At 33.9% G+C, this 25,456-nt stretch overlaps 1 protein-coding gene across 3 annotated transcripts in view; it reads left to right on the forward strand.

Annotated features, from left to right (window-relative positions):
* The window catches only part of LOC141400731 (putative methyltransferase NSUN7), a 617,414-nt gene that overhangs the window by 482,113 nt on the left and 109,845 nt on the right, over positions 1-25,456 (forward strand). For 2 of the 3 annotated variants that reach the window (XM_073980175.1, XM_073980176.1), the window contains exon 7: positions 22,128-23,219. The exons of the other annotated variant lie outside the window; for it this stretch is intronic. In XM_073980175.1, coding sequence (XP_073836276.1) covers positions 22,128-23,219 — 1,092 coding nt within the window. The remainder of the gene's footprint in view (positions 1-22,127; positions 23,220-25,456) is intronic. 3 annotated transcript variants of the gene reach the window in all.

Raw genomic sequence — 25,456 nt, forward strand, 5'->3', positions numbered from 1 at the left:
GTGTAATTCACCAACGATCTTCCTTGGCGTGTCTCCGGAGTGATCTCTTAGGCGAGGGAGTGCGAAACTCACTTCCAATTGCTGGCAGGGGTCTTTCCTTATATATGTTGTTGAACACATTGTTAAAAATTGCTATTGTAGAGTTTATTGATGACCGTAAGTGTTTGAGTAGTTCCCAGTATGGGTTTCGACATGGCCATAGTAGTACTTTGCATTTGTTATGCCTCACCGATCTTATTCGTGATGTTTTCAATGGTTCTGATGTTGGTTTCCTTGTTGGTCTTGATTTATCCAAGGCCTTTAATTCCGATGATCAATGGCCTTCTGCTCCACACGTTGAGGTATAAGTTTGGTTTTTCTCTTTCTGCCTGTAGGTTGATTTCTTCGTATGTAGTGGGAAGGTCCCAGTTTGTGGAGTCTGATATTAGTGATGTTCGGTGTGGTGTCCCGCAGGGGTCGGTGCTTGGTCCCCTGTTGTTTATAATGCTTATTGATGACATTGTAGGCTGTAGTATTTTTATGTATGCGGATGACTCGTTCTATGTTTTCTTCAGAAGTGCAAATCTCTCGAATCTAGAGAATTTAGCAAACTCTGTGCTACTATCTCTATCACTGTGGATCTCCTCTAATGGGTTGGCTATCAACTGGGATAAAACTGAAGCTGTTGTTTTTAATGTGCCTGTTAATTCTGTAATTCCTAATACCTGTGTGAGTTCTTCTGTTGCTAATGTTGTTGGTGAAATTTGGTGATTGGGTGTAATCATCGATTCCAAGCTCAGTTTTGTAACGCATATTGATGTTCTGTTGTCTCGTGTTCACTTTCAGCTCAGGATATATATATATATATATATATATATATATATATATATATATATATATATATATATCAATTATCTTTACAGCTTAATGTAAGGCGGAAAGTTGCTATGTCGTTGTTGATGTCTCATGTAAACTACTGTTTGGAGGTTGTTTCTGGAGCTAACTCTTGTCAAATGCTGCGTGTTTGTAAGATTGTTAATTCTATTGTGCGTTATGTATTTGGTTTGCGGCGTGGTTACCATGTTTCGCAGTTTGTTGTTAAATTTCTGGGCTTGTCCTTTGACAAGTATGTTAAATATCGCCTTCTTTTATGCCACTATAGGATAATGAAGGACGTCAACTCTCCACTCTTTAATAAGTTTGTATTTAGTCGATCCTCAATTGTCATTTCCTATATTTTCGACGTGGATAGGAGAACATTCTTTTGTTGTTAGGGTTGCAAGATTTTGGAATCAGTTACCCCTTGACCTGCGTAATTTTGCCTTCTCCCCCTTTGTTTTTAAGAGAAGGTGTTTTGAGCAGCTCTCTAATAGATTTATGTAGATTAATGTTTGTTTACTAGTCACTAGTTACAGGTTATACATATACCAACGATATCTTCAACTATGTGGTAAGTTTTTCCTTGAAAAATTTAATTTTTTTATGTTCATGACCATCTGGGCTACAGTGCTGCACTAAAGGCGGTGATGATCCACTTTTGTGCACATATTGTGAGTATTTTGTCTTATTTTCATTCCAAAATACTGTTCAACTGTAAAAAGTTATAAATGAACAGCTTTTAACATGTTCATTTTACTTGGCTACTTTCACTGCTATTATTTTGCGCACGAAAAAACCTTCCTGAGCAGAAAACTTCAATGGTGTTTCTTAATAGTTGCATACTTATGTAAAATATTTTAGCCCGTGAGGTCTGGAACCTTATAATCATTCGCTTGATGCAGATAATTAAATTCCTTTAAGGATTTATAGCAGTATTGTTACAATTTTCGTACATAGCAGTCCCGCACTGCTATTATTTTGCACGCAACTGTATTTATATATTTGTGATTTTTATGGCTGTGGAGCCATATTTATATCGTTTGTTTTTTTGATTTTTTTATGGGTTTGATTCCTGTGGACCTTCTATGTTCACTCTAGTGATTGAGTGAAACATAGCATTTATTTTCCCATAGCATTTATATTCCCTTGCTCATCTCCCCTACACTTTTCTTAACAATTGTTAAGTGCAGTGGTTAGTGGCTATGATTAGGGAGTCTATTTATATTTGTATTTCCATGAATTCCTGTGATAGTCATTAATCATAGTATTTATGTATATATTTTTATTTATGTATATATATTTTTTAAGTTATTTCTTAACTTCTAAGTTCTTGAATGTTTGGATATTGTAGTAAGATAATATAAGTTATTTTTTATATTACAATTGATAAATAAATGAAAGGTCAAGAGTTCTTATTGTCTTACGTCGGTTTAACATATTTTCAAGGAATAAAGATATAGTCATTGCACTACAGATATTACCATTTTTCACACAAAACATTTGATCCATTTATCCCGCTAAATATTATGTGATCATTAGGTTAATTCTTCTTCTTTGTCGTAAACCTAGCTTTAAATTTCTCGCCGATCGGACTGTCATTGTGACCTACAGAGCCGCTACAAAATCGGATAAAAGTTTTGTTTTTGGTCCAATTCCCCCCTACATATTATTACGGAAATAGATTTAATTAATCTCCGTGTAGACATTGTTTTATTTCTCGATACGATTTGTACCAAATAAAATGTGGTTCGTTGTAGATTACGTTTCTACAATGCTTTATGTACTTTATTACACTTATAAACAACCGACTTAAATTACTAAGTACACTGCTTTATTTACTTCTCGATGATTAAAATTCGCGATAAAATTCATAACTGAAGACTGTTTCCCAATCTCCCGGTATTTATACCGAGGAGTCCGTCGCATCACAGCCTACAATTTGTTGACCAGTGTAATTACTTTAAAAGACTAGAGATTCTTCTGTCTAATATGCCATTTAGATATTACATCATTAGCCGGATTAAGCACATTATCAGGTTTTATTTCCTAAATCCAGCCAAAATCTACCAGATTTCCCATACAAAAATAAATCCTCGTATTGAGTGGATTGGTTTTAAATCTGGCATAAATCCTCGTATACAACTCTGTTTTTTGCAACATGTTGCTAAAAAATAGAAAAAGTTGCAAGCTGGCACAAGAAACAAGGTAGATGCATTGGAGAATTGCTACACTAAAAATAATTTAAAATGTAAAAAATTTGAAAACAAGGTGGAAAAATTAAATTTGTTTTGATGTACAAAGTTGATTTTAATCAACCAAGACTAATATTTACGATGTCTAAACGATAAAATAATTCGTTTATTTATTTAAGATGGGCAAACTGCGATAAAATAATTCTTTAGTTGCTCTTTAGTTAGCATTAGTAACATAATGTGCGACCATTTTCAGTATTAAACAATAAATTTGTAATTTGACGTATGTTTTTTGAGACGAATTCAATTTACAAAAAATTCTTTTGACGTTTCAAATTCGATCAGATGGGCTGATGCATCTACCTTGGTAATTGTGCTATGCACAAAAATCAGCTGACTGCAATTTAAATCCTCCAAAATGTATATCTAAATGTAATGAGATTTGTACTGGATTTATTAAATCCAGTCGAGGATTTATGGCTAGTCTAAATGAGCTATTAGAATGAATCACATCGAATTTCGTAGTATGATTACACTATGCAACACTGAAAATGCAAACAAATCTAGTATGCATTTTTTGAAAGGACAAATTGAGACTATCTATACCGGGTTAAAACTACAGTTTTTTGCCTTTATCGGGTCCTTATCTCAGGAACTAATAGGAATTTGGCTTTGCAGTCTTTGGAAATATTGTAGCCCTAAAGTAGTAGAACTTATCTTTTGAACAGACCACACAAGAAAACTCCATCAAAATCGATAAAATACAGAAAATTTTACATAATTGCAGAAATTCTTGTCAGTATTAGCTAAACTATTGGGAGTTGAACCGAACAACCTTTTGCAAAAATCTTCCAGATAATGTTCTCAGAACATTTCGAAACTGTGAATGCTTAGTCCAGTCAAAATAGACATTGAAATAGCAAAAATTCCCACAGAGCTGAATTTTGGTGGAGAGCTAGGGTTTGCCATTAGAAGCAACGTCCTAAAGCTGGGTACACATTGTCAGTTTTGAATGACAGCTTTGTTGTTGCTTGCTGGTGTGGCCGTTCATTTTTGTCATTCATCATGCAACCACAAAATATTTTGTGGTTGCTGGACGGTTGGGCAGTTATCGATAATTACAAAAAATCGTCATTCAAAACTGACAATGTGTACTGTACTTTAAAGTCCCCATCGATCCCATGTGAGCAAAAAAAATTATTCGGGGTCAAAGGTCAAATTTTAAGGGTTTTTTAGGTTTTCGGATTTATTTTTTGAAAACGGTTAATCTAATCAAAAAGTGACTAAAGTAAATATTGTAGACAGAAAAATTATCTACAAGTTTGACTTTTATAATTTTTTTTCCTAGGGGGAACCATTCTTGAGTTATAGCTGTTCTAAAAAACACATGATTTTTATGCACTTATAAGGGAAATATGCACATATTCAGACGAACCAGCTAAAATAAGCGAAGTAATCGGGTTCTGTCCCCCAAAAAATATATGTATATTTTCTTGAAGAGCGAAATTGTAGCTATCTTCTAAAAAAAGATCCAACAAAATCGGAGCGTGTTTAGTAGAGTTATTCAATGTTAGAGTCATTTTATGCGAAAATAGCCCATTTAACGCACATGTATAATCGAAAGCCCAACGGGAACGACACCAACGAAAACTCTTCGATTTTTTTCAAGTTTTGTCCGAAGGTAGGGTTTGTTGCGCTGATTACGGAAATGTATAATTTTCAACTGTTTTTTTTTTATTAATATTTTCTTTACTCAATTTTACAATATTACAAAATTATTATTTTGTCCCAGCGCCTTGAAGGCTTTGTAGGGACGAATTACTAAAAATATATGTATGATATATTTTAAAAGGACGTACTTTATTCTACAAGCATATTAAATGAATTACATCAGAAGCACTCCTATATCACTTAATAAAAGTGATTTAATTTTTCGTTTAAAGGATGATATTCTGGGCAGATTCTTTATCTCGTTTGGAATACGATTAAATTCTATACATCCGTTGTGCTCAATCCTCTGTTTTGTTATTTCCAAACGGCATCTTTGTACTCTCAGATTTGAATTTTGTCTCGTATTGACTACGTTTTGATTAACTTCAAAATTTATTGTACGAGGTCCAATATTGTGGATGGCTTTAAATATGTAAGTAAGCTGTTGATACTTGTATGTTCTACTCAGCGGTAAAATATTTTTAGCTACGTTGTTGTATATTTCAAAAGTAGGATACAATCTTGGTAAATTAAATACTACTTTCAGCGCTTTATTCTGCATTTTTGGAGTGATTTTAAATAATTGGTGTTTCTGTGAGCATATACCATCGCCAAATAAGTAAAATGGCTTTGAATTAGGGAATTATATAATAACAGTTTTGTTTCCATATTGAATATATTTTTAAATTTATACAACATACCAATGGCAGGAACAATTTTCCTCCTCAACTCATCTATATGTATATTCCATGCCAAGTTATGCTGCAAGTGTATGCCTAAATATTTTAACGATTGACATTCTTGAATATTCGTCTCAGCGATCGTTATACTAAATGCAGGATCATCTTGCAAACATCGAGGTCGAAATCGAATTATCTTAGTTTTGTCAGAATTGATTACCAGCTTGTTCAATCTACAGTATTCCATTAATAATTTAGCATCATGTTCCATTTGACCTTTTAGTATCACATTATGATTATATGGATATAGAAGAACAATGTAGTCGGCATACATTACTAATTTTCGGATCAGTTTTATATTTGATATATCATTAAGATATAAAGTAAAAAGGAGAGGACCCAGCACACTACCCTGTGGTACCCCATGCTCAACAATTCCAATATTTCCTTTAACACCACTGATTTCGACGAATTGTTTCCGATTTTAAATATAGCTTTTGAAGAGTTGCAATTCCTTTCCTCGAATACCATAATGCGGTAACTTTGACAGTAGTATATGATGATCGAATAAGTCGAATGCTTTGGAAAAATCATAAAAAGCTCCACCCACTCCACCAAAATTTGTATCTAAACCATTACAAATAATATTGATAACATTCACAACTGCTTCTTGTGTACCACTACCTTTCTTAAAACCAAACTTCATCGGATATAATTGCTCTGTATGGTAAAGAAAAGTTGACAGTTGGTTGTATAAAAGTTTTTCATATATCTTATCAAAGAATGGAAGCAAGGCGATTTTGGTATGGGGACTATTTTGGCAGTTTTTAAAACCTCTGGGTATATGGACGTCGTAATCATTTTATTGAATATCAATACCAGATGATCAATTATGGACTCTTTAGATGACTTCAAAACCTTGCCTGAAATGCCATCACTGCCAGGACTTTTACTGATATCTATATTAGCTATTAAATCTGCTATATCCACTCTGTTTATAAAATTCAACGAAAATGTAGAAGTACATTGTTGTAAACTGTTTAAGTTGTTGTAATTATCAGTACAATAAGATGATATATTGTCTTTTAAAATTCTGGGAATACTTAAAAAGTAGTCGTTAAACATATTGCATTTTAAGACATCTTCCATTACTATCTCATTTGATTCATTTTTTAGTTGTATAGGTCGAGAATGTTTTCTCCCCAGGCATTCATTCAAAAATTTCCAACATTGGCGAGGATTCTGATTAAGGCTTTCAAGATTGGAGCTTACATAAGAATTCATGCTTATTTTGCTGGCAATTTTTATAATTCTACTTATGTTCTTCAAGTTGTACTCAGTATTTGCACCTTTTCCATGTTTCCTTCGTTTTGCCAATAGTTTTTCCTTATACTTTCTTAGAGAACGCAGTTCATTATTTTCCCATGGCGCTAATAGTGATTTTGATAATAGTTTTTCATCTATATGTGTTGTGTTATCATCTACAATTTCTTTGATAATAGAAGTAATATTCTTCATATCAGCTGACGGGTTGTCCGAATGAATGTAATTAGCAAGACGATCTTGAATTAATATAGATATGTTATTATAATTAAGTTTCCGTATTTCCCTTCTCTCATACTGTTTATTCTTTATCACACTTTCCATTTGACACCATATAACATTGTGGTCTGTAATATCACACTCAATTGAATCTATTTTTAATTTACTTGCCATGTTACTATATACATGATCTATGGATTTCTTGCTGCTCGGACGAGTGACCAAGGAGTGGGCTGATTCATAATCGGCACTAGAGAGTATTGAAAACAGGTTAGAAGAATTCCAGGGGTCAAATTGATCAATATTTGAGTCTCCAACGACTATTGAAGCTGTACGACAGGGTTGACATAATTTGTTTTCCAAAGAGGAAAGAAAGGCATCTACGTCACATTTGGGAGAGCGGTAAAATGTTGTCAATTTCAAGGGTATACCCTTTATTAAAAATCCATCAACAGAAATTCGTATGACATCTATATAATTTGTACTATCACAGTGTTCTACTGTATAGGTAAGGTTATCGCGTACATATAGTGATGTACCCCCATATCCATCTTTACGGCAACAATGTATAGCATTATATCCCGGGATACCGTATAATTGTGTTATATCCGATTGAAACCAAGTTTCTTGGACTGCAATAACATTTGGTAGAACAGGGAAACGAGCAATAACAGATTTAAAGTTATTAAATTTGCTGAATGAAGAAATGCTTCTAATGTTCACAGACATTATGTTTAAAATATACTCATGACTTCTGTAATGTTCATTGAATAACTCTATGTTTTTAAAATATTTGTTTTTATTATTCATGAAATTGTTTAATTTACGTGTTTAATAAAATTATATATATGTACTACTTAGTTGTGATGATTCTCTGGGGATAAAAAGTCACCATTCTCATAATCAATCGTGTCTTCTTCTGCGACTGAAATAAACCTCATAGACCTTCTGCCGTGAATGTTGCTTGTTGTTGCTTCAAGTAATAGTTCATCCACATCTTCTTTTTTACGAATTATTTTCGGCTTGTTAATAGCACTTTTCTTTATTAAAATTTTGTTTCCGTGGGTGTAAATGTACTTATACCCAACAGTTTTTAATGCTTTGGAGTAGTTAAATAGTTCTAAAGACTCTTTACTCAAAAAGTCATTGACATATATAGATTTAGTGTTTTCATTTTCTTTGAGCTTTTTCTTAGCTTCCATTAATTTATTTTTAGTAAGTTTTGAATTAAATTTTACGATCAAAGATTGTCTGTTATTATTTACATTTTTCTTCTTTAGAAAATATGCATCTTCTATGTTATTGTGGTTTATTTGTATTCCAACTGTTTCTGAGAGTTCCATTACCGTTTCTATAGCACTTTTATTGTTCTCGACAACTATTCCATTGATGACACAATCATTCTTGACCCGTTGGTCATTTAACATTTTCACTGTCTCCTTTAATGTTATTATTTCATGCTTGAGGTTTGAATTTTCTTTTTCTACTTCATCAATTCTTTTCGCATTATTTTGTACACTTCTCATAAGTTCATCGAATTTTGATGACATAAAATCTACAGATATCGCTAGATGATCAATTTTATCTAGTTTATCCTCCATTCGCTGTAGTTGTTTGTTAATATTAGTTTCTATATTTCCACCGCAATCGTGACATACATATTCATCGTCTCGATTTTTTAATAACTGTTCAAACTGTTGTTTGTTCAATTTCGTGCATTTTAAATGATATAGTTTTGAACATTTATCACATTCGATAAAATCGTCTTTATCCTCTTTAATATCTAATTTGCATTGAGCACATATGATCTTTTATAGATCTCAAGCTTCGGCGTCCCTCAGTTGACGTCATTTTTTTATATATGTCAATATGTATTAATATTTTTTTAATTCAAAGAGAAAAAAAACTTTTATTGACACCAAGTACAATTTCCTGCAGGGTGGTACACTTCTGATACTATGATTGCGATTTTCACTTAACTGTTAGCATACATTTAGGCTCAATGTACATATATTTCCACAGCCGGTATTAATATCTTCACTTTTTAAAGCATATTTTGGGGAGCTCAGTTATGTATATAAAAAGCAAGCTTTTTTTAACATTTTTAAAACATTTTCGAAAATAAATCTCTTTTTTATTTTTATTTATTTGACATTTGGGTACTTCGATATTACTCCGCACTCTCACTCTCAGGTTATAAATTATGATCTTTGTTTCTTTGTTTTTGTTACACATGCACTTTTCTCTGTTTGCATATATTTAAATAAATTTATTTTGTTAAAATTAGTGGGTATTAGCAGTTTAAACAAATGCCCAATAACTATAAACACAGTATTTTTGTTGTAAAATCCATTTATTCACTTATTTTGGCACGAATATGCTTAAATCCTTCACAGTATGATGTTTTATAGGAGCTTGTTAAAAAACACGTCCGTCTTCACTCGGTGCGGATTCGGTTCGCCGGTTATTCGACCCGTAAGGCCAAATTTAAAAACCGGGTTAGACCCGGTTCTACTGAACCGATTACTGCAAAGTGGATATTGTTTGAAAGCTTACGGAAGTATCTTACACATAGTGTCGTTACTTTAACCGGTTCGCCTCATAATGTACATACGCGGCTAATTCTTTATTTGACCTTTAGATCGCGATATCTCGAAAATGGTAAGTCTTTTTTAAGAACCATAAAGACCACTCTTGTAGACAATTATTGAATCTACACCTTTTACTTTAGCCGGCTTTTGCTAAGTCTTACCGTTTTTGAGAAAAATTAAAAAAACTGAATAATGCCTCCAAAAATGACCTTTGACCCCGAATAACTTGTTTTGCACACATGGGATCGATGGGGACTTTTAGGACGTTGCTTCTAATGGCTAACCCTAGCTCTCCACCAAAATTCAGCTTTGTGGGAATTTTTGCTATTTCCCCCTTATACGCATGTCTATTTTGACCGGACTATGCTTACTTCATGGTGTTTCATCGGTATTTAGCATCATATATTTCACAACACGTATTTCAAACACAGTTCACACCGACAGTTTATTCTCGCATTTCCGATTTCACCACATTATTGGCATATTTATTAAATCGTCGTTGGAAAATATACTCACAACGACGTGATAGACGCATTTTACAACAATAGCATATTCCGAAGGGATATGTATTAAATTCCAGCGAATATTTTTTCAAAAGATAACATTAAGAAAAAATTAACGGTTTTGGAGATATGGTGCGAAATGTATACAAATTATGAAAATTTTCGATATTTTATACAATTTGAGACAATAAATGTAGTTTTTCGAGTTCATTATTTCTCCAAATATTTTATTCTTGCCCTTATCTACAAATTTGCTTCAGTAGTGGGATTCTGTAACTCATTTTTGCTGTTATCGATAATTGTCGGTAAAATTAAAATAATTATAATTTCGATAATTAACGAAATTTTTCGATAAGTTAACGATGAATAAAAAGTAATCGCTAGCCTCTACCGACACAAACAGTGATGCCAAATTTTCTTTATGTTTTTAGTCATAATTTTGCGATTTAATTTTACTGATTTTTGCCGGTAACAGCAAACATGAGTTACAGAATCCCACTACAGATGAGGATTCACATAGGTTTGCTTTACAAAGCTGGATCGGTGGTGGAATTCTGTAACTCATTTTTCGAGTTACCGACAAATGTCGGTAAAATTAAAATGGTTATAATTTCGGTAATTAACGAAATTTTTCGGTAAGTTAGCAACCAAAATAAAGCTGTTGCTAAATCCTATCGATAGCATGACATTCTCCCTAAAAAGACAAAACTACAAAATAAATATTTTTTAAATATCTGCGTTTTTATATTAAAATTATTTATACAACAAGCAGACCCCGGTCCGCGTTGCTGGCCCGTCGTAATGAGTTTTGATGACACTTTTAATGGACTTTATGCTTGACAATTCAATAGTGGGTATTTTCTACCGCACTTCTTCGGTCCAATGTCAAACCGAGGAGAATTTTAAATTTATCAACAGATTTTGTCTGTAACCTTTCTTTCCTCTTACTCCCTTTTTCCCTTCTTTTCTCTTTTTCGCCCATTGATACTGTTTAGGATTTATTATAGTCAGGGGACATTGACTTTATCTTTATCCTAAAGCGATCTAAATATAAAAGTTAAAAAAAGTGGTTAAGTCAAATTCTCCCGCTTATTGAGACTTATATGTTTTAGTTTTTATGGCTGATGGGCCATTAAACCTCGACATTTAAGGAAATTTGTAAATGTATCGTTTTTCTTGATCGAGGGTGCAACCAAAATTGTCTAGCAAATTAATTTGTAAGCTGATGCACTCATAAGTTTAGCTAATATTGCGATTATTAAACAATAAGCCCCCGAAATTCATCTACAAACATATAGCATTTTTGACCACTGGACCTTACTGAACATATGTATACTGAAAGTTGAATAAATTTAGTTTCAGTCGTTTTAGAAAAATAATGTATTGAAAAGAGCGGGCTTGGTCATCTGTTTTCAAGATATAATATATTTAAAAAAGTGGGCGTCGTCCGGAATTATGGTTCCAAATATGTACCTAGGATACACAACCCCATCGCCTCCCAAAATTTATGCTGAAACCGATATAATCATAAGTTTGGCTTATACATATAGCGTTTAAAAGAAAGGCCTGGGGAAGGTACCCCAACTCCTCCAAAATACATAAAATATACATTACAATGACTGAGCTTTAGCTGCAAATTTCATGGAAAACGGTTCAGTAGTATTGGAGATATAACTTGTTTTAAAAAAGCAGATGTGGTTGGGTCTTTAGCCCCCAAAGAAGTACCTATATTGTAGATTCAATCGTAAATATGTATACCAATACATTCGTAATTTTTGCAAATATAGCGTTTCTTAAAAATATCGCATAGGGGAGGTACCCCGCCCCCTCTGGAAATCAATAAAATATGTAGCCTGTTTTCGGCGAGAATTTCAGGAAAATCGGTTTAGTAGATTCTGTAAAAAAATTTAAATTGGAAATTGAAAAAAAGTGGGCGTAGTCAAATTTTCTTTGCAATTTGGGTTATGACGAGCATTTCAAAAAAAGAATTATCCAAATCGGTCCATCCGTTATCAACTGATACTATTACCAACAAACGACATTTGATGAGATTGCTATCACCTTGCAGAAGTCAAATGCACATTGCAGTTAAGGCGGACTTCCGTATCGTCTTGCTTTACAAATGACTGAAAATCTGCGAAGTATTATGTTTCTTAACGTATTTAACAACAACAAGTTAGGTGTTTCAAAACGTCGAAAATACTCATTTTTAACGCAGATGAAGCAAACATGTATCATTTTTATTTCTTATACATTTAGTTGCATTTTCGAGGAACAATGTATGAGTGCGCAACTGAAATATTTTTACGAAGTTTAAATAACACAGAGCAACTGACAATACGGAAGTCAGTCTAATTCATTGATTTGATGTATTTAGAAGGACGTAGACTGTACGACGTTTGCTGTATTCTCAGGTGTAATTTTTAAATTTTGCATTATGCATTCAATATTGACATTGACTTTATCTTTATCCTAAAGCGATCTAAATATAAAAGTTAAAAAAAGTGGTTAAGTCAAATTCTCCCGCTTATTGAGACTTATATGTTTTAGTTTTTATGGCTGATGGGCCATTAAACCTCGACATTTAAGGAAATTTGTAAATGTATCGTTTTTCTTGATCGAGGGTGCAACCAAAATTGTCTAGCAAATTAATTTGTAAGCTGATGCACTCATAAGTTTAGCTAATATTGCGATTATTAAACAATAAGCCCCCGAAATTCATCTACAAACATATAGCATTTTTGACCACTGGACCTTACTGAACATATGTATACTGAAAGTTGAATAAATTTAGTTTCAGTCGTTTTAGAAAAATAATGTATTGAAAAGAGCGGGCTTGGTCATCTGTTTTCAAGATATAATATATTTAAAAAAGTGGGCGTCGTCCGGAATTATGGTTCCAAATATGTACCTAGGATACACAACCCCATCGCCTCCCAAAATTTATGCTGAAACCGATATAATCATAAGTTTGGCTTATACATATAGCGTTTAAAAGAAAGGCCTGGGGAAGGTACCCCAACTCCTCCAAAATACATAAAATATACATTACAATGACTGAGCTTTAACTGCAAATTTCATGGAAAACGGTTCAGTAGTATTGGAGATATAACTTGTTTTAAAAAAGCAGATGTGGTTGGGTCTTTAGCCCCCAAAGAAGTACCTATATTGTAGATTCAATCGTAAATATGTATACCAATACATTCGTAATTTTTGCAAATATAGCGTTTCTTAAAAATATCGCATAGGGGAGGTACCCCGCCCCCTCTGGAAATCAATAAAATATGTAGCCTGTTTTCGGCGAGAATTTCAGGAAAATCGGTTTAGTAGATTCTGTAAAAAAATTTAAATTGGAAATTGAAAAAAGTGGGCGTAGTCAAATTTTCTTTGCAATTTGGGTTATGACGAGCATTTCAAAAAAAGAATTATCCAAATCGGTCCATCCGTTATCAACTGATACTATTACCAACAAACGACATTTGATGAGATTGCTATCACCTTGCAGAAGTCAAATGCACATTGCAGTTAAGGCGGACTTCCGTATCGTCTTGCTTTACAAATGACTGAAAATCTGCGAAGTATTATGTTTCTTAACGTATTTAACAACAACAAGTTAGGTGTTTCAAAACGTCGAAAATACTCATTTTTAACGCAGATGAAGCAAACATGTATCATTTTTATTTCTTATACATTTAGTTGCATTTTCGAGGAACAATGTATGAGTGCGCAACTGAAATATTTTTACGAAGTTTAAATAACACAGAGCAACTGACAATACGGAAGTCAGTCTAATTCATTGATTTGATGTATTTAGAAGGACGTAGACTGTACGACGTTTGCTGTATTCTCAGGTGTAATTTTTAAATTTTGCATTATGCATTCAATATAATATTTCTCGTATTTAAGAATCGTGATCTTTTACTCAAGTAATTGCAGCTATTAGTAACAATTATGTCCAGAGTCACGTTCAGATTATGAAAAGTTTCAGTAACAACATTTATAAATTTTTTGTGGTTTTATCCAATACCGAATATTTAAATTTTAATGTCAAATGATTGATTCGGCAATATTTAAGAAACACAATCGCTATTCCATTTGAGGCAAATTATACAATCATTTTTTATCTTATACGAATGTTACGTGGATTGTGTTCCCAGAGTCGTGGGGGTGGTGACTTTAGAAATTCGATGAGGTAGATAGAATCGAGGATTATATATAATCGAAGGAAGTGTAATTTGGAATTGAATTCTTTATTCTTTGTCATTAAAAAAACATTCTTAGCTTTCCGTAGGAATTGGCGCATTTCTAATGCTAACTACTAATGTTATGTAGGAAAAAAGTTAAACTGATTGACTTGGAAAAAATCTCCTAGAGTGATTTCTTACGGGTTCTCGAATCTTCTCCGGTATTGGAACTTTGTGAATGAGAAATCAATGTCAGATCATATATACATATATATATATATATATATATATAAATGATTTCTTCATCGGCATCGCTTGAAAAATTTTACCAATGTTCATGAATTAATTACTGTAAATATATGCATATACCGGAGTGCTGGATTGGGAATGACGTGAATCTGGTTCTTTGCCGAAGATCAATGTACCGAAATTGATTCAGGCTGCTTATAATAAAACGATAGTTGAGATGTTTAATTAATTCTCTTTCGAGTTGAGCTTATTAGACCTATTAGCCTAAGAGCCACCATCAACTTGTCAAAACTTTAGTAGACAATAATTGATGATCAAAAATCTTCTGATATAGGAGCAATTACTAATGACGTAGGAATAAAACTTACCATAGTATTTTTGAACATTGAAAAATGGGATTACCAAGCAGGACTATAGGAAAAGTTTGGAGTTTCAATTAACTGACATAACTTCGCATATGCATTTATCTAATGAAGTGCGATATATATACTAGTTCCCAAGCTTTGCCTTCGTCTGCCACAAAAACAACATTCAATACGCCTGAAGATGGTTGAATGCGTGGGACTTCGGTAGACTCCAAATTTTCAATGTATATAATAGGTCTAATAAGCTCAACTCGAAAGAGAATTAATTAAATATCACTATAAATGACCCTTGCCTTAATAAGGCAAAAATGAAGAATATAGTTGAGATGGTTGATATGCTCTACGATTTATATACACTCCACAATCAAATGGTACATTAAATTTGTCATAGATATAAATGTGGGAGACCATTAGGGAAAAATACCACATAAGTACCACTTTAGGAGAATTTTAACAATAACAAAAACGCGTTTTTATGGTCGTTCGGGAAAAAGCTGCCGCTCTCAAAACTATTTTTAAAACTTTTAAAACTTCTATGCAATCGGCGCTGCAACTTTTTTAACGACAGAGAAAAAGTGATGACACTTTTCTTAACATTTTGTCGTGCTCTATATGGTGGTGTTTGCACAAGGGGTATTCATAATCAAGAGAAAATGCTAAATAGACATAATACAATTATATACATCATTCCGTCCATCTGTTAAAGTGAACATAAAGCTTACAACATTTAAGATAGAGCTTTCAAAAGACATTATAGGGCATAAAATCTATATAACTCCTAGGAATTTTGGTATTGAAAATGTATTATATCGGTCAATGTTTTGAAATCGTCCCTATAGAACGACACGGCCATGGTGGAATAATAAAGTGTAACTCCAAAAACAGCTGATCTTCATATCAGTTGTCAAAATGCGTTATTGTGAATAAAATCACGTACAAACTGTAACGAAGCAATTCACAGTAATGCATTATTGTGAGCAAATTTGACGTTTAACATGATTTGATGTAACAGCTTCTTATTCCACCAGGGACACGGCCATATTTTCGGCCTCTTTTGTGGAGGTACAAAACATATTTTTTTCGGTAAAACAACACGTTGCTATAAAGCACCGATGTCCGATATTTTGTACTTGGTCTTCGCAGACCTTTTTACAGAAAATTGTTGGCCCAGTTCTGGAATCACGAAATCTGGTAGATCTCGGTCATATCTATACAGTTGGCAGATGTAATTTCGAAATTTCTGACCCGTGGGACTGCATTTCACAACACAAAGACATTTTGGTTTCGTTTGCAACATATGAAATTAACACCAAAATATTTTTAGTTTGCCAATAACTCACCAAAAATCGTTGCATTGACCGAAACCACCAATAACCTTGTGCAAATTGGATATTTTTCATTTCATTTAAATTATTTCAATGCAAATTAAATTGATCGCTGTAAATAAAATATTTCTTAAATTTCATGTATTGACAAAACTAAAGGATAAAATATGTTTGTGCATATACATATGTAAATTTTTCGCAAGAAATGAAAAAATCATAAATAAACAATAAACGACCCAATGAAATATGTGCATACAATTAAATTTCTTAAATTGGATATCGAAATATTTTCCTCCGGTTGCAGTTTTGGCAGCAGTGGAAGAAAAAGAAATACGGGCACATAAGTGAGTTGTAAGGTACAGTAATGGTTCTTTGCAGTACCACTGCAATAAAATATGCTGTTATTGTATCATGTATTTTCTCCTTGCGTAATATAAATGGAAAGAATTTAAAATAATACAATGAATTATTAAAATCTTAAAACTAAAGAATTTTAAGTTGAACAGCCCTGTCATGGTGCTAGCAGGGTGGGAGATCCATCGCGGAGTTGATTGGCAGCTCTCGTGCGGAATATTGTGTACGCGGATGCATCTGGAAAGTAAGTTTGTGCTTTGTAGGAAAAAAAATAAAATAGTGCTTTCGAAGTGTTGGATGAAGTAATATTAGTTTGGAACATAATTTCGAAATTGTACCTCGGAATGAGTACAAACGTATCGAAAATGGATAATGGAAAGATAACTTTGGAGTTGTACTTCGGAAATTGTACAACGATATGGAAAACATTTTATTGGAATGGAATTTTTTAGTTGTATTTTGGTAGAAATACAACAAGTTGGAAGGAAGAATCATGCATACGGATGGAATTAATGCATGAATAATTGTTGAATTGGACAGTGTTTCCACTGGAGCAACACTTACTTTGGAATAACCCAAGTGACTGGTGACGGACGTACATGTGGCTATACGCAGATCGGATGTTATAATGGACGAAGTTCTCGGAATTTGGAAGCGTATGGAGAATAACTATAGCGGTGGTTATGAATTTTGACCCAATCTGGAGTCAGATGATGTTTCCATTAATTTGATGGCAAAGCGGGAGTCGTATAATGTTCGAATTGGCTGGAAGGTTCATCCGAATGTGTACTACAAAGTACATCACGCAGACTCTTACTTGCACCAGGATGTAGGAGTAAAGGATAATCAGTTCGTCCACGGAAGTTGCAAATAGCCCGGTACGATTTACAAAGGACAAGCAATGTGCCGGTTTGTAACTGGAAGTCATGAATTTTGTCACCTGGGTGGTTGCTATAATGAATTATCTGGGATGGAGTATGGTTGGAATGACGAATATTGGATACATGGATGATGAAGTTGTTTCGTAGGAACATCAATTTTGGAGGATGGCTTGGAAATCTCGAATCCCGGAAACATCTCTTGTAGTCGAATACATTTTGGAAATGCATTATCATATTCCGTATATTGCAGAAAATGAATCTCATCTTTTGAACAGATAAGTACAGGATCGGATTGAGAATACCCATGAATTGAAGTTTCGTCTCTTGGATCAATGTATGTGGAAATGGATTTATCATACTCCATCAAGCCAGAATAATTCATGTTCTGGAACGGAATAATGGATACACGATGAGACCTCTCGGAAGTGGAGGAGTTCCCTGGATTGGAACAATGGAGGACCGGATCCGAATGAGTTACACTGGAAGGAGACTCATTCCGGATTGGAACAATGGATGTACAAGAAGACCTCTCGAAAGTTGAGGGCACCTCTGGATCGAAATCACGTAGTGCAGGAACTAAATGAGTAACCACGGAAGGAGACTCATTCTGGAAGGGAAAATTGATGTACCAGGATACCTCTCGGAAATGGAGGGCTGCTCTGGATTGGAAGCAAGAAGTGGACGAACTGGTTGAGTAACACTGGAAAGAAACTCATCACGTATTGAAAGAATGGATATATCAGGAAGCCTCTCGGAAATAAAGACTCCCTTTGGATAGGAATCAATAACCGCAGGAACGGAAGAAGTAACACTGCCAGGAAAACTATTCACCAAATCAGCACCCAACAAACTGCATGTGGAATTTTGGGAACATGTTTGAATGTTTTGACTCGAACAAGAGGACTGTATGAAAGAATCATAATTTGGATTGGATTCAACATTCAAACCAGGATCGGAACTTTTGCTAGGTGACTGATTTGATGAATAGGTGTTACTAGAATCAACAACATACATATTGTAGGCAGATTCCACTTCAGTCCATGTGGACGCTAGCTCGATTATTTGGATTTTAACCAGATGTACTGAAGTTAGTGGAATAATGCCACAACTCACGGCAGAAGCAAACTGTTCAAGACGACTGAAGGAACTTAGGAGTTTATGAAGTGCCATTCTGAGAATGTTTCGGAATTTAGAGGAAGAATCCCGACTGCAAATTTAAGAATACGTTCAGAAGTAGTCACAAGTTTTTCGTGTTTAATTTTATTACCTTAGAAAGTTTTTATCGGGGTATAAAAACTCAAAGGAAAGCAAAGTTAATTATTTTAACTTGAAATTATAAATTTTGAAGCCAGGAAAAATTGAAGGAAATCTCCAAATTATACAAAAGATATATAGTGGAAATATGGACTATTTGGAATATGGAACGACGGGAGACAATATGAAATGAACACAATTATTTCTCGTTGATGAATGCTCAGGATGAATTAGGAAATCGTATCGAATGAAGTAACTCGAATTAAGTTTGGTGAGACTAGCTCTATAAAATGTACTGAGGAAAGTAGTGTTCTCAGTACTCCATGGAAACAACAATCTAAAATAGCAAGTATTCCTTTGGAAATAAGACACTGTATCGTTAGATTGGATGTAGGACGTACTATAAATCAGGGAAGAGCTAGAATATTTAAAAATGAAGAAGACAGTGTCGATAATACCGAAAATCCGGAAAATTTTGGAAAAAATAAGAATTTTCAGTTCTTTTAATTATATGGAAGCGACATCTGCCGGCTGTGGCTTGCGCTACATAACAAGACAGGTGACGGTGCTCTTGAATCAAATTTAAATGGAAGGTGCTTACACCTGGGAAGTTTTTGCGGATTCTGAAACTACAATGTAGATAGATGAGAAAAAAAATTGCCGGAGCGCTTTTTAAATAAATAGGATTCGGAATAATAGGAAAAATCCACAGGAAAATCGGAAAAATTAAGAATGTTTTGGTATTTTCTAATGTAAACAGCGCCCTCTAGGGGCAATGTGGTGAACTAAAATTCGGCAGAACTAAAGTGCCTCGACAACTTACTTATAGATATACGCGAATATATAATAATGTATATATGTCACATACAAGTTGAAGGCCGACCATACAAACGGGCTTGCTGTAGGGTGCACGTTTATTGAGGAGCACAACGAAGAGAACAACAATGGATAAGTCGATCACTATTGAGTGGAAATCACCAACAAACACTGTGTTGCCTGAGTGGACGAACGACTCAACAGCGACCAACAAGAAATAATATGATATGCAATATAATAATATGCAGTGGAATAAAACGGTGATGGATAAAATGTATAAACCAGCGTCAGGCGATTAGGCGCCCGTGTGCGCTCATTTAACGTTGCTCTCTCCACACACACAATTCAACCCATTGAAAAAGCATGCACTCACACAATGACACCCCGTAAAGTATGCAATTGAAAAGTATGGTGCCTGACGCTGGTATAAACACACAAACTAATAGAAATGAAAAGGAAGCTTCTTGCGGCGAGAAAAAATAATGGAACAACGATATGAACAGAAGCACACTGCCGCGAATGTGAAAATAAATAAAATGTTGTCATTTCACACAAATTAATGGAAAGGAAATATAAAATGTAATTATTTGGAATTATAAAATGAAGGAAAAATATAAATTAAATTATTTAAATTTAATTATTATTATATTTATATGGAAAAATTGGAAATTAATTTACGTTAATTAGCACAGAAAACTCAAATGAAACTAATTAAGCAAATTTGGAACACTGTGCGTTAGATAAACGAAACAAAGGAAAAAATCAATTTGCCGACAGCAAAACACACTTTGACTTTAACACTTTGAAATTGAAATGCACTATTGTATTTGGAGAATAAAAGCACAAACTTACCTTGATTTTGATCAAAAATGGATGAAATTTATGAGGATGAATAGGAAATAAATCGCACAGCAATAAAATCCGGTTCGATGAGGACCAATGAAAATTCCAGATGTGAGTATTTCTGGAGGCAAGAAGATGCTGGATATACTGCTGTGTGTTGGATAGAAAATTACTCCGTGGATATCGAAATATTTTCCTCCGGTTGCAGTTATGGCAAGATGGGAAGAAAAGAAACAAAAAAAGCGTATAAGTTATTTGGAAATGAACAGTAATGGTTCTTTATTTAGTTTATTCGAATTTGGATATTTGAACAAAGCGCTTACCGAATGAACAACAATAATTGTTGACGATTTGGTAGCAAGTGAGTTTATTATAAAGGAAATTACAAAGGCAATTAGAAATTGCAAAGAGAGAAAGAGAGCGTACATTTAGTTAGAATTCAGACGGAGATCATACAAGAGACAACTCTGAGCAGAATTAGGGATGTCGAATGCAAATGTAGAAAAATAGAATTAGGGTTGCCAGTTGGGGAAATCCGGCGTGAACACACAGTTTCGCGGATTTTCCGCGATTTTGTTAGGTTTTATCGTTTTCTGTCATGAGACCATTCCGAATTGATGCGTATTATTATAATTAGCTCTACCGTTCTTTTATATATATAAGATAGCATTTTTAACGAAATAGGGTATAGGGAGAGTACCCCGCCCCTCCCAAATTCATCAAAATATGTAGCCTATTTTCACCGAGGGCTATGGCTGTACACTCCCTGACAATTTCAGTAAAATCAGTTCAGTAGTTTTTGTAGAAAAGATAAAGATTGAAAATTGAAAAAAGTGGTCGTGGTCAAATTTTCTTTGCATAAAAACCTAAGCTGAGTTATGGCAAACATTTCAAAAACAGAATTATTCAAATCGATCCAGCCATTCTCAACTGATGCCATTACCAACGAACGACATTTGACTTTTAAATATAGACATAGCATTTTTAAAGAAATGGGGTGTAGGGAAAGTTCCCCGACCCTTCCGAAATTCAACTAAATATATAGCCTATTTTCACCGGGGGCTATTGCTGTACATCCCCTAACAATTTCAGGGTACTCACTTCAGTAGTTTCAGTAGAAAAGATAAAAATTGAAAAAAGTGGGCGTGGTCAAATTTTCTTAGCATAAAAACCTATGTTGGGTTATGGCAAACATTAAAAAAAACGTATCCAAATTGATTCAGCCGTTCTCAACTGATGCTATTACCAATGAACGACATTTGATTTTTTTATATATATAGATAAAAATATAAGACAATTTCGTTAAATTAAAAAAAAATAAAATTTAATAACATATATTTTTTTATTCTTTGAACAGGACTAATTTGCCTGATACAAACAATACCTATTATGACGTTTTTGAACTAATGAAATAAAAAAATCGATTCTGAAACACTGTGTGGTGGTTTTGTTCTTGCTGTTAGCTAGACGCATTTGCGAATGGTGTGAATGCAAAGGCAAAAGCTAGCTCGGCACGCACTAAGCAATAAATAATTTTCTAGGGTGAATCATTTAGCTTTTACCACTCTACCATGCATCTTTTCTATTAAAAAATACACACACGAACGGTTCAACAAATTCCTAATTTGGTTTTCTTGTAACTACTGTAATTAAAGAAACTAGTCCGTTATTTCACAACTGCTTGCACTGCAACAAGCATATTAAAGTTTATCGTAGTTAACAACAATGATCTTTGTTTTTAATAAACATAATTTATCACTTTCATTCCTTATCGTCATAGGATCGTACGTTTTCAGTGGGACCAGCCGTCATGTCAAGGTTACTTGATTTCTATGATCTATCCGGAGATATTTTACAAACCCATATAGACTCTCCACGTTCCACAGCATACTTGGCATCCTTATTTTATTCTGTAAATCGATTGAACTATTTTTACGTATATGGGGCAGGATCAAACCTGAAGCTATATCGCAGTTATATTGAAGATCTAGGAATCAATAACGTACGATTGTTCGCCGAATCATTTACTTCCTTTCCGCTGGAATCTAACAGATTTCGTACGGTAGTAGGAATCTTCGCAAACCCGCCCAATTCATTTAGTGCAATCTCTGATCCAATCGACTTGATTTGTTCCCGCGGTGGAGATTTGGGTATGCTAGAGATATTAACAGAGACTTCAATAAGCAATGATGGCAAATACAGAGTGTCTCTGATTTTAGAAGAACAGTTGCGTACTCTTTCAATGGCTATGTCCCGACCTCAGGTTCAGTTTATATTATACCAGACACATTCTATCCTAACTAGCGAAAATCAGGATATGATAAAATGTGCTATAAATTTGGTTAATGAAGCAGCCTTACAAAAACATCGAAATTTATTTCTGGAGCGAAAACGTTTGGAAGCATTAGAAGAGGCCGAAGCTGCAAATATTCCCTGTGCTGCAATGAATAGTTCTCCTAGAAAACGTCATGTACTACCGGAAGTAAAGCAACAACAGGGTATAAATAATAATGTGACATCAAGTGAAGGTCCCACTGAGAACCTTATTGATGATAATGAGGTTACTCTTCCCGACATAGATGAGTTCATATCTGTAGATATACCAGACGTCTGTAAAAATCAAGACAGTTGCCTAAACCGTTGTGAAAATGGATGTTTCTTATCGCTGGTGCAGCGTAGACAAATTACTAGACTTAATGCAAAATATCTAATAAAAATGGCTGAAATAAGAGGACTTTTTGGTAATACTGCAGACAACAAATTTAATAAGTCCAAACAATTCAAAGCTCAGGAAAGCAGTGCTGACAACAACATAGACCAACAAAAGCTAGATGAATGCAGCCGGAAGGGGTATCAAAACATTGAATCGCTGGTAAGTTATAACAAAAGACACAATATGTTTTTGTTGATTTATTTCATAGATTCATTGCATACACACATGGTATAAGTAAAGAGATAGATTTAAATGAAAACAGGCTATAGAGACCTGGTTTTTCCTCAAGACGAAAAATGAATGAAGCGTCATGGTTTCTGCACATAATCGAAACATGGATATGATAAAATGATTGTTTCAATGCAAAGCTGAAGAATTTCTTCCATATAAATGTTCTAAAAACAATTCTAATGTCCTGTTTCTCTAAGATTCGAATTCAAATTCGTTCGAATTGCTACCAAACTCCTATTGTTGTAGAAAAAGAAATATTTGATTGAAAACACAATGAATCAAATATTTGTCAAAAAACAGAAGTTTGGTAGTAATTCGAATGAATTTGTATTCGAAACGTCTTAGAGAAACATGCCATTAATATCATTGAATTCGAGCCAGTGTATATTGTTTCGAAGCTTTAGGAATACTAGAAAGAAAATTTTAAATTGACGGAAAGCTTTAGACATATAAATAACACATAAGACATATAAATAACACTGTACAGATCTTGCCAAAATTTACTACAATTATTTTCTATTTATCTGACAAAGAGCCGTTAAAAGTTTTAAAGAAGTTAGAATTTAAGCGGAATTGTACATTTGAGAAGACTTAAGTGCCAAACAATGACGAAGTCTTCACAAAATCCTCCTGATTTCAAAACATTATTTAAAATCGAAATTATGCCTGAATTTGTCAGTATCAGTTCGGAGAAGTTTTACCAGACTACAGTCTTCGACGAAGACAATTCTTATACATATGGGCAAACATTTTTAAAATTGAAGACAATTCTTATACATATGGGCAAACATTTTTAAAATTGAGTTTTCCATTTAAAAAAAATATTTGATGCTGTTTAGAAAATGTTCTAAAAAATGTTCTTGATATAATAAGCTGTTATATGTTATTACCGTTAAATAAATGGATTCGCGTATTTCCAAACATGTATTATAAAACATGTATTATAAAAAGATATATAAAAATTACAAGAGCATCCAGATTTTGAGAGAAATAAAATTAAGCCTATGTCCTGAATGTCGAAGCTATAATATTGATGTTATATGTAAAAATATAAGGAAAATTCAAGGAATAAAATAAAAAATGTATTCTAATTTTCTTCTTTTTAAGATTATATAGGAAAAGTTGAAGAAAAAATGTTTCGAGTTCCTTCTCTTTTTCGTCAAAGTTTTTTGCAATATTGAAAATATTCGGTTGCGACCAATTTTTGCTTTTATAGTATTCCTATTGGCGAACATTTTTAGCCAAATAACGCAAGATGGAGGTCGCGTGATGAAATATCAATCTGCATCGGAAAGGCTAATGTCGCTTTTGCGGCTTTGTATGAAATCTGGGATCCAATGAACTAAGTACGAAGACAAACATACCCGTATTTAAAAGCAATGTTCTGTCAGTTTTGATTTATGGATGCTAAGCATTGAATGTGTTTTGGGCATATGTTTTAATTATTTATCACGAAATTATTTGGGTTTAGCAAGATTTATTTTCTCTAGTTCATACGTTTTAATATTTTAACTATATGGGTGTTGCGTGTTGCCAGTGTATGCGAAACCCAAAAAGAAACGAAGTAAAAACAATTTGTGTATGTAATTTTGTCTATGTGAATATTTGAAATTCTCTACTTGTAAAGTTGGTAGGTTTCAAAGAAACAAAACTTTGCGTGTGTCGTTAACGAAAGCGAAAGATCAAGTGAAGTTGCAGGTGGGCAGAATAGCGATAATAAAGGCCGTGACAATCAACTACGACCGCATCATGGAAAGCGCCCTTCTGCATCCGAACTATGCGAATAAGACTTTCCAGGAGAGGTACAGTGCAGAGAAGATTTCCCCATAGTGCTCGAAAGAGCGGCCAATTAACGTAGTTAGATGGGAAGGGGAAACAAAGTATCGATACATTTTAGGGGTGCACTGCACGTGGGCGGTGTGTAAACCAGCTTGGGCCATAACGCGCAACATATGGGCACAGTATTACTGTAACCGCGCTTGATTTAAAAAGTAGGATTTGCCAACTGCAGTCCGCTAAAGGAATTCGCAATCGACGGCGGTATTGACAGTTGACCGTCAACAAAATACACAGGCCAATTTAAATGAGAGACCAGATATTCACAAGTTTGAATAACTCCTGAGCACGGATAAATCAGTGCATGAACCAGCATGTTGCCATTTCGG

This window comes from Musca autumnalis, unplaced genomic scaffold, assembly GCF_047663935.1.
Source record: "Musca autumnalis isolate F117 unplaced genomic scaffold, ASM4766393v1 scaffold_4, whole genome shotgun sequence".
Taxonomy (NCBI): domain Eukaryota; kingdom Metazoa; phylum Arthropoda; class Insecta; order Diptera; family Muscidae; genus Musca; species Musca autumnalis.